Source organism: Silene latifolia, chromosome 1 (genome assembly GCF_048544455.1).
Source record: "Silene latifolia isolate original U9 population chromosome 1, ASM4854445v1, whole genome shotgun sequence".
Taxonomy (NCBI): Eukaryota; Viridiplantae; Streptophyta; class Magnoliopsida; order Caryophyllales; family Caryophyllaceae; genus Silene; species Silene latifolia.
In genome coordinates this window covers 35,405,657-35,416,853 of record NC_133526.1, presented here as the reverse complement: position 1 = coordinate 35,416,853, position 11,197 = coordinate 35,405,657, and the positions used below count along the sequence as shown (strand labels likewise).

Genomic DNA, 11,197 nt, shown 5'->3' with positions numbered 1-11,197 from the left:
TTGTTGTTTTTTAATTCTCTTTATAATATGCTTGATTTAGAATCCTTTAGTGCTAGGATTAGGCGAGCCATGATAGTAAAGCAATAATGTTATAATTAGATTAGGAGGTTTATATGTGAGAATTGATTCATAGCAATTTAATTATAATCGTTTAGTTGAGTGCACGCTTCTAACTAGTTAATCCGGTTAAATTTAGACCTAGATCGAAAGATTGGAATGAATAGACCTGTTATGGACAATAGACTACACTAATGAGGGTGAAAGCTAAATTAGTAGTATTTTAGGGCGGATAGCGGACCGGAAGGACCTTTCCTTTACTCTTCTCACATTAGACCGACTGATCACATTTTGACCGAATTGTGTGATATCATGGTGAACCTACATCTTAGCATTCTTCTCTCTATTTGATTACACCTTTATTTCATTTTACTATTTTTATCGTTCTCTCTCTCTTTGCTTTGCATTTCGTTCAGTAGTTTAGTTAAAACAATTCAAACACCCTCAATTTGTTACCGTGACGGATTAAAATAACAAGTAGATATAATATCCTCTCTGTGGAGTACGATAGCCGATTTATCTCTGCTATATTAGTTAGAGCCAGTTGGTTTATCTTTGATAGGGTTGCGACAGCCGTGTCACCCTCCTAGGTTCACTAAGTGGGTTATGGCCTGTGTTACCTCCTCCCACTTCTCTATCAATGTTAATGGCTCTGCTGAAGGGTTTTTCCCTGGTAAAAGAGGGCTTAGACAGGGAGACCCACTGTTTCCTTATTTGTTCACTATGTGTATGTAAGTCCTGTCCAGGTTACTTAGGCAGCTCCCATCTCATCATGGCTGCTCTTACCATCCCAAGTGCGTGAAAGTAAAACCCACACACCTGATTTTTGCAGATGACCTCTTAGTTTTTACTAGAGGGGATCTCCCCTCAATTCAAGTTGTTGATAGGTGTTTAAAACAATTTGCTGCTTTGTCTGGTCTCCGTGTGAAACTTATGAAGTCCAACTTGTACTTTAGAGGGGTCTCTTCTCAACTAAAGCAGCTCATCCTCTCTGCACCTGGGTATGTTGAAGGTGATTTGCCTGTCAGGTATCTGGGTATTCCCCTCTTCAGTGCTAGGCTTACCCAGAGGATGTTTATTCCCATGATGGACAAAATTAGAAGTAAAATAACTCACTGGGCTAACCATTGTCTGAGTTATGCTGGCAAAATAGCTCTTATCAACTCTGTCATTTTTGGGATTCAAAACTTTTGGGGGGCCATTGTTCTTTTGCCTAAAGGATTGCAAAACAAATTCATAAAATCTGCAAAGATTTTCTTTTGGGGATTGAAGAGGGTAGAAGGAGGCTGGTTTTTAAGAGTTGGGAGAGTTTGTGCCGTCCTAGAAAGGAGGGGGGAGTTGATATCAAGGAAATTTTAAGCTGGAATAAGTCTCAAATGATGAGCTGGATAAAGAAATTAGAGACTAATGCTCCTAATGTTTGGGTTAAGTGGGTGAGAGCTTATATTCTTAAGGGTGTGGACTTCTGGGAATTCAAGCTTACTTCTGCTCATTCCTCGTTCTGGAGCAATATTATTAATTGCAGGGATTGCTTGATCATGCTTCAGGGAGGGGTTGCTCCAGCTAAGCACACTCTGAACCAGAAAGATTACAAGAGCTAAATTTATGAGATTCTGAGGCAGAAGAGTCCTTTGATTCCAATGCATCAAACCTTGGGTGATTCATTTAATTATCCTAAGCATGGGATCATAGGATTATTTATTGCCCAGGGTAAATTGCCTACTGTGGATAATTTGTGTTTGAGAGGTCTTCGTCTGGTGAACAGATGTGCATTGTGTGAATGCCAGTCAGAAACCACTGTTCATCTTTCTCTGCGTCAGTTTGGACTGCTGTGGCGGATTGGATACAGATCCCCCCTCTCCTCAAAATTGCCCAGATTTTTACTTGGTTCAAGAAATATAATCGAGGTCAGAGTTGGGTTAAAAAGCAGCGTAGATGCCTGCTCTTGTGCAATATCTACCAGATTTGGAATGAACGAAACAAGAGGATATTTAAAGGACTACAAGCTCCTGCTGCAACTCTTAGTTGGCGTATTAAATTTCTTGTTCTTACTCGCTTTCGTACTAATGTTGAAGCATTTGAGTCATTAGCTTCCCGTTAGTGCTAGGCTGTTTGTTTTTCTGTTTTGGTTGGTTTTTATAGGTAGCCACACTGGCTCCCTTGTAGAATTGGACTGGGTCTGTATTATTTTTCCTCATATTTAATTATAAAGATCCAAGCATTCTGCAAAATAATAATAATAATAGTTAAGTTATGTTAAATTAAGTTAAGTTCAAGATCTATAAGTTCAGTTCAGAAAAATTCAGCTCCTATAAATTCAGTTAAGATCCTAATAAAATCAGTTCGGAAAAGTTCAGATCCTATAAATTCAGTTCAGATCCTATATGTTCATTTCAGTTCAAATCCTATAAGTTCAAAAAAGTTCAGATCTTATAAATTCAGTTCAGATCCTATAAGTTTAGTTCAGAAAAGTTCAGATCCTATATGTTCAGTTCAGTTCAGCAAAATTAAGTCCAAAAGAACATGACCTAAGACACGAGTCATTACTTGTAAAGACCGACCAAACCCGGATCGACCCAATCCAATGCACATGAGTCGAAAATCCAAAAATATGATAACCCGAATCCAAATCAGCCCGGCTCAATCCACCCGATTATTACCTAGTAAAATTTGAAGAAACATGGAGTTATCTTATAAACTACTCTTATTTTTCATATCCGTATTATCGTATAGTATTGAGTTTGACAAAAATAGCCACCTATCTATATCCAATTTTTAGTCCATTTTTGACTAGGCCTAGTGTTTTGGTAATTTTCTACCAAATTAGGTTAAGTAAGGTCAATGTGGTCTTATTCGTTGTATGATAGTTGAGTTGTTCTGTTAATGCTAAATAAGGAAATTAAAGACGTAAATAAAGGTTAACACAAGAGATTTGGTGACGCGGAAAACCCAATGTGGGAAACGACCGCGGGAAGGGACGGTACCTTCCAATGATTGCACTACCTTTTAGTATGAGAATGAGTACAATGGTGACGATTCGACAGACTAGCTAACACAATATGTTATGTATGTATGATAGTTCTTGAATATTTTTCCTTGTCTCCTTGGCTATTTATAGGGTAGGAACCCCAGCCGTGTCCTACTCCTTGTATGGCAAGTAATATAAGTCCTATCGTGCTTCTTTCCATAAACGCGTCCTTGCGTTCTATTCTCCCTGATCTCCCAAAAATCTCCCTGAAATCTCCCTGATGATTCTTCAACACGCGGGCTCCTCCAAATTGCTAGCTTCTTTGGCCCAATTCACTAAACCAACTCTAATGGACCCAATCTTATGTTGGCCCAATATGCAGAAATTGGCCCAAACACATAGAAAAATTGACCGGACAAATAACCCGACCTTTATCCGGCTGATCGAACTCAAAATCCGAGGTTGAACCAAACCCAACTTGACGCCCAATATAATCCGACTCAAATGTTTATTATTGCACACGGATTATTATCCATATATAACTGATAATAGTTGCCCCGGAATTTACCCGAATCCGAAATGACTCGATCCGACCCCGACCCCAACTAACACGAACTTTTGCAAACCCAGTCATAATACGATCTGGTTTACCCATTTGTCAGGTTCTATAATCTTGACATCCCTATCCATGACTATAAACCATTTAATTTGGCAAATATTGAAAATTTTAGACATAGACCTTCTAGATATCGTCGCCTTCTTAGTCAGCAAGGGCTGCCATGCTGAACAGTTTGTGCTTATGGCAAGAAAAGTCTTAAAAATTTGAAACCAAAGACCATTCCTTTACTCTTAGTTCACAGTTCACACCATCATGGACTGATTAGTCATCAAATAAGATTATGGCGCTTAGAAATCGACTATAAATATCTGACCAAATAACCACATTTGTATCAATCTCCTTCACTTTCACTACCAAATTACCCTCGCTTCAAACTTGTATTTTTCCATTTGTTAGCTCTTTAAGAAACAAATTGATAATGGGAGTTTCAACACACACATTAGTCGACTGCACTAGCCCTGTGGCTGCGGCTAGGTTGTTTAATGCTTTCTGCATTGATAACCATAATTTCTTGCCAAAAGCGTTACCTAATTTTGTTAAAAGTGTAGACGTTGTTCATGGTGATGCCGGCACTGTTGGGTCTGTTAGACAACTCAACTTTCCTGAAGGTTGGTTTAATTATATTTCTTCTTGTAACTTAAATGGATTATACACAACCTACTTAGCTTGTGTGCTACCTACTTAGCTTGTGTGCTAGAATAGTTTTAAAGTTTGTCATCCACTTCCAACGTGTTTATAGTACAACGTAATAATACGAGTAATGGTTTTTTAATAACTGCTAGCATATATAATTCAGATTTTACTAACTACTATCAAAGTAAAATTTCTTTAAAAACTGCTACCAATATTGTTGGTTCGGATTAAAACTAACTACCAAATCAGGTTAGGAAGCAAAATGAGAAGTTTAAAGGAACATATTGGGTGTTTACTCTAATATGGGACTTAGCTGATTTGGGGAAGAAGCTGAGACGATTTAGTTGATTTTCGGAAGCCCCAATTGAATTGGGAAGTAAAATGAGAAGTTTAAAGGATTTTGTTAAGGATGAATAATTAGTGATGGGTGAAGTAAATAAACCAGGTAGGTTAAAAGGAGGATAAATTTGTGTAATGGGATGATATGAGTGAGGGGAGTGTAAAATAGGGGTATTATTGTCCCTTCACACGCAAATAGGAGGTTCGTGCTTATTTGGTAGTTAGTTTTAATCCGAACCAACAATATTGGTAGCAGTTTTTATAGAAATTTTACTTTGATAGTAGTTGGTAAAATCTGAATTATGTGGTAGCAATTATCAAAAAACACTACGAGTAATTCTATAGGTATATAATAGGCACGCTAATTCATGAATCATGATTGTTTGATTGAGATGCTATGAGCGATGAGATATCAAGTTATAATATATACGGAGTATAATTCATGAGTATATCGAAACTGTATAATACAAACAAAAACTGAAGGGAGATTTGATCGAGTTACTATAAGTCCTACCAGTCTGATCAATGGTGGATTTTCGCCATGGGTCTAATAAGAGAGTTTCAAGCTCAAAGTGAGACTAAACTCGATGATGCATATTAAAATAGAATAACATTGGATGATGCAAACAACCTTATTTATATACCATGGGAACAACACACAAGTTGCTGATTATCTCTAATACAATTTTCACAAAGTTCCAATATTTTGACAAGGGATTGATCCGTATATACGTATCTCGTTCTGTGAACGTCTATGTCACTCAACTCAAGTATTTATAACCAACAAAAATTGTATATTATGCAGGGAAACCCTTCAAGTACGCGAAAAACAGAGTAGATGAAATTGACGCAGGCAAGTTCTACTGCAAGTACACCACCATTGAAGGTGATGTTCTTCGTGAAAACATAGAATATGTAGTTAACGAGAGTACCTTCGAGCCTTCAGGGAACGGGACTCACTACACTATGGTGGCACACTACCACACCAAGGGAGATTTTGTGGTCACTGATGAGCATGTAGCAGCTGGAAAAGTGAACATCAAGAAGATGTTCGACACCGCTTCAGAATACCTTGCTGCTAATCCTCAGCTCTATGCTTGAACCAATGCTCTAAAGCTATGAATTGGAATATCAACTACTTAACATCTCCTTGGATTGGTGTGATTAATCAAGGATATGGCTATAGAGAATAAGATTTTAATTTGAGTTTTATGCGTGTGCTTTGTTGCTTTTGTACATTGTAACCAAAGTATTGGGTTCTCCTGATACTGATATGGTGTTTTGTGTCATTTTTAATTTTTGTTTACGTAAGAATAAAATGTGTCGTTATATATACGACACAGTTTGTGAGTTTTCATATATGGGAGTTTATACTTTGCACCATTTAGGGACGAATAATACCATGATGATCAGCCTATTAATGGACTCAGGTTTTTTTAAGAATATTCCAATTAGGGATGATTATAATTTAAGGCGCCACTTGGTGATAAACAACCTCACTACCATCCTAACTAAAATAATAACATAATAATTAATTATATAGACAATTAACAAACGTTTGTGAATAAAACCGTCCCCCTCTAGGGTTTCCTAGGTTTTACTTAGGTTTGTCCCCTACGTCATACGATGCCTGCTAAGGATCACAGGTCACCTGGCGCAGGCTACAAATCACATGTCACCTCACTCATGCCTGCTCCGGATCACATGTCATGTATCTCGATGCGTGCTACGAATCACACGACATCCCGTGCCTGCTACGGATCACAGCCTGCAACGAATCACAAGTCTAAGGAGAACCCATATCATTAATGTGCACATCCGTCTTATGGGGTACAAAAGAGGCAATTCCATGGTGGAGTCAATCACTCGAATTGACTCCTTATCAACAATCACAATACAAAAACCCAACAATCTCAAGCATCAATTCCAGCAACAACACAATCAATCGCATCATCATCATAAGCAAGATTAAACATACAAACTGATAGTTGAATAGGGAAATCCTACTTTTTCGCAATCTGCGCATAATAAAAGCGTTTCATACTATCACAATGAACATAGTGTTTCCATCACCTACATAATTCAATAATTTATAATTATTACTAATTACTACACTCTATTACAATCCAATCAAGACATAAACACACGAAGCTTACCACTTACAAGGATAACCGAACACAAAGAAAGATCTCGGTGTAACACCCCCTTCTTACCCGACCAAGGTAATTAGAAAATGTTACCGTCTCGGTTTTTCGAGTAAGTGAAATTAAAATTACAATTAAGAAACTCTTTAAATAGATAACAAGTTTAGTGATTACATGAATGTAAACAAATGAATAAATGTGAACTATACAAATTACAAGTCGACTACCATCTATGTCAACTATGCTACGCTACTCGACTCCGAGTCCAAGGCACGACCCAAATCCCGATCACGTCAACAAGCAAAACACGTACTCAACCTGCTCCCCATATGATCGGAAATATCATATGAATCGACACAGGCCACCCCGGAAATAGGTGACAATTACACAAACACACACCACGTCAGTTTCTATAAATAAAGTGAGATACGACATGAAGTGTGTGAGTATGCAACATGACTATGATATGAATGAGACACTATCAAACAACCATCACGCCGGTACCAGGACACGCCCAGACGTACCCAAAACCACCAGTGCCAGGGACACGCTCACGACACCACACCACACAAACAGATACCAAGACACGCCCCGACGTACCGGGCCCGGAAGCCAACCGGTCCCATGCCAGACATCGTGTCTCAACTACACGAGTCCCTCCGTACTCAAGTCATTAATGTGCACATCCCTCTTGGAGTGGGAAGCTCCAAGAGGCGACTCAAGCAGAAGACGGTCTCTCAGCCGTCTTCCGTCTCCTCAACAACAACCAAACAATCACAACTGTCATATCCTTCAATACACATGACAAATATAATAAATGCAAGATAACACACAATATACTAATTACCGACTCATCAAGTCATCTTAACCAATACCATGTCATAATGCATTTCCGTAACATATGGATTCACGACAACATGTTATAATGCACTAAGTACTAAAACACGACTCACATGACCATTCAAATATATTAAAACTGAGTAGGGTTAACCTACCTTTTAGCAAATCCCGCTAAACAATAAAGCAACCGGATAATTAAATATAATTGCTAACTATCTAATTAAATTAAATACGTAATTAATTAAATAAAACACATCTTAAGTTACCCAAACCCGTCTTAAACACTCGGTCAAAACTACATCTTGCACCACCGGGTACACCACCAACCCTAGCCACCATAACCACCCACCACCACCACCGTGGCCCACCACCACCAGCCATGGTGGCTCCCACAACCGGCAACAACAACTGCTACACCAACACCCGGCACCAACAACACAATACCCGCAACAACACACACAAACACTAGCCTAGCCACCACCGGTTACCACCAGCCAACACAATCGCCTCCTGACCACGGTGGGTCCAGCAGCAGCCACAAGCAAATGCCAGAAACAACCGCAAGGAACCAACAACACAACAACAACAACAACAACAACAACAAACACGACCAACACCATCAACCCGACACCCTCCCTAAACGACCCATTTTCGACCACCTAACTCCACCTGTTTTGACCGATTTTTAGGCAGCCTGGAATCCGACCAGGCTATTCCAAGGTATTCCGGCCAGGGTTGATTATGGTGAGGTTAACTAGTATAATCCTATTATGATGGCATCACGGTTGTACCTTTGAAGGGTTGATTATAAAGTAAAAAGAGATAAATTAAAAGTAAAGAATAATAAAAGAAGATATGACACAAAGATTTATACGTGGAAAAACCCTTGAATGGAAAAAAACCACGGGCACCAAGCCAGGAGAGGATTTCACTATGTATTTTGCGTAATATAAGAACAATTGTGTAATTGCTATATAATTGTAGTATTTCCTTGAGGTCGAGTAGATTAGAGTGGTATGAAATGTCCCTTGAATGAGCTACTTCCCTTCTTATTTATAGTCCTCTTTGTCCACCAACGACTTCTGCCTTAAGAATAGGTGATGGTTGCTATTTTGTAGGGTTTTCCCTCTAAATGTAGTTGACTTCTCCTTTATTGGTTGTTGGCGTCTTCTTGTTTGTTTGTGAGGGTTTAAGTGATCATCTTATGTAGTAAAAGATGTGGACTTAATCTTCCACAAAAATAGGAACCAACTATGACTTAGTTTATTTTAACATGTGCTAATTAACTTAGTATCCCATGCTAGGTAAATATCATCTCCATATTGTATGTTGGTCGTCTACTTTATCCCTGCATACCTCTCCTGGCCTGTACCAAAGCCTGTCAGGCTAAACTGCTATGTATGCAAGCCTGACCGTGTCTGCTGTACCTTGACAATGTATGCTTTACCCTGACAATGCTTGCTGTACTGCTGTACCGTGATGACTTATAATCAGGCTTGACCCGAGTTGTACCTTGGTCAATATTTTCAATATGACGCCCCGTACGTCTGATTCATCCCTGTAGCATGTTGTCATGCCTGGGCTGCCACGCTGATCTGACCTGGCCTGAATGATACTGATGGGCTGAGTTCTACCCTGGCGGTAAGGTAAAATATCGGGCTTAACAATTACCCCTTATCTCCTTATTATTTCTGGGTCTGGCAAGTAATGAGGAGATAACTTCATTCCAACCATAGACAAAGCTTGATCACGCACTGTACCTATTCTTGACATATTGTTTCTTTACAGCGTTGGGTCAGGCCAGATATGAAAAAATAACCGCTTTCTTACGCGTATAAGGATTCTTTCTAAGCTGCATACAATTGGTAGGGCTTGTTTTTGCCCCACTGGTGGCAATAATCAAGCAATCGCTGATATATTGCTTGTTGTAAGTGTATTGGAATCACTCATGAGCTTTTGCCAAGTCAAGAAAGATATAGCTTGATAATATATACGACTTTCATTAGAAGCCTGACGATGAAGTTGAGGTGAAGTTTTCTCTTTCTGGACATGATGATGAGTATAAGACAACGTTTGAGCAATATGTTATGTAGGATGCCCCAATGCCGATGAAGATAAATAATGCCACAACTTGTTAAGCAAAGTGAACACCTGGGATCCTAAGCTGATGGAGGCTGATGTTCTTCATGAGAAAAGAAGAATTCTGGTGCTCGGTCAGGCGAGAAACAAATTCTGATTGGTGATAGTGTTTGACCCTGACAAGAGGGAGGTCATTGGCAGAAATATTGAACAATTTTTTGTGGTGTCTTGCCCAACCAAGGAGAATGTACTTGGCAGAACAATTAACCTTTTGTGTCTTTGCCCCAGGGGGTAAGGGTAAGTAATATAACTCCTGTCCTAGGTGCATTTGTCGTATTTTGATGATTTGTGAACGTTGTTCCTGTCCTGGGGAGATGTTTGTTTTTTATATCCTATAAGAATTAAATATTGTATATTTCACAACCTGCAAAAAATTAGAAAATTGCTGCAAAGGTTACACCTGTTTTTGTTTGTTTTTCGATAGTTGTATTTTTGAAAGGATATTTGCCTGTTTAGAGGGCTTATGATCCTTAGCCTGATTGGAGGGCTTTGATTACGCCTGTCTGGAGGGCTTTGTACGGGTTGTCAGGATCTTTCACCTTCGTCCCCATACAAGTACTGAGCTCAGATATTTTGTACTTTCAAAAGGATTTTTGCGTGGCTGGAGGGCTTATTATCCTTAGCCTGACTGGAGGGCTTTGATTGTGCCTCTCTGGAGGGCTTTGTACGAGTTGTCACGATCTTTCACCTTCGTCCCCGTATAAGTACTGAGCTCAGATTTTTTGTACTTTGAAAGAATTTTTGCCTGTCTGGAGGGCTTATTATCCTGGGCCTAACTGGAAGGCTTTGATTTTGTCGTTTTGGTGTTGGTAACCAATTATATTTAGGCACGATTGAGTATTATACAGGCTAAAGGAGTGGCCCTCAATCCTGAACATTTGTTTATGCATATTATAGAAAATTGATAAATGAATATATTGAGCAGAAACAATTTTTCAGGGTTCAAGTAAAGCAATTTTTTTAGAATAGTAGGCATGCGAATTTACAGAGAGGTAGGCAGGAAAAGAATGCACATTATCACGTATCATGTTCATGAAAGGCATATTGATCATTCACGAATTGCATATGATACATTCGGTTGAGTAAGTTTGGGTTTTTACCTTGAACATGCAAGATAAAATTTACCACGAGTATGATTATGCTTTATGCGTGGAATATTTTTGGATGGGTGACATTCCAAGATGTTGGAATCATGTACCCTTGTAGTGTTTGTGGCCTATAAGTGCCTTGTCCAGTAATTGAATCAATTGGATAGAAGCCTTCTAATGTAAGAGCTAGTTTTGCCTGATGATATATCTTTAGTATTTAGGAAGACTTTTCGCAAGATAAGGTGCTCTGTCTTTGAAAACTTTATTCTTGACATTCTTGTTGTAACTCTTGGCTACTACGTGGTGTTAGGATGTTATCTTGATTCTGGCTGCATCTCTTAGTACTTCCTTCAAGGCCAAGCTTGTAACA

At 38.9% G+C, this 11,197-nt stretch overlaps 2 protein-coding genes across 2 annotated transcripts; both read left to right on the top strand.

The window, feature by feature from the left end:
- Positions 1 to 663: 663 nt before the first annotated feature.
- LOC141643946 (uncharacterized) lies at positions 664 to 1,658 on the top strand. Its single transcript, XM_074453353.1, has 3 exons — positions 664 to 784; positions 890 to 1,085; positions 1,277 to 1,658. The coding sequence occupies exons 1-3, from the start codon at positions 664 to 666 to the stop codon at positions 1,656 to 1,658; spliced, it is 699 nt and encodes a 232-aa protein (XP_074309454.1).
- Positions 1,659 to 3,972: 2,314 nt separating this feature from the next.
- On the top strand, positions 3,973 to 6,054 carry LOC141586876 (pathogenesis-related protein STH-21-like). The gene is made up of 2 exons (XM_074408301.1): positions 3,973 to 4,252; positions 5,422 to 6,054. Exons 1-2 carry the CDS (start codon positions 4,063 to 4,065, stop codon positions 5,715 to 5,717), a joined length of 486 nt encoding a protein of 161 aa, XP_074264402.1. The 5' UTR covers positions 3,973 to 4,062; the 3' UTR covers positions 5,718 to 6,054.
- Positions 6,055 to 11,197: the final 5,143 nt, after the last annotated feature.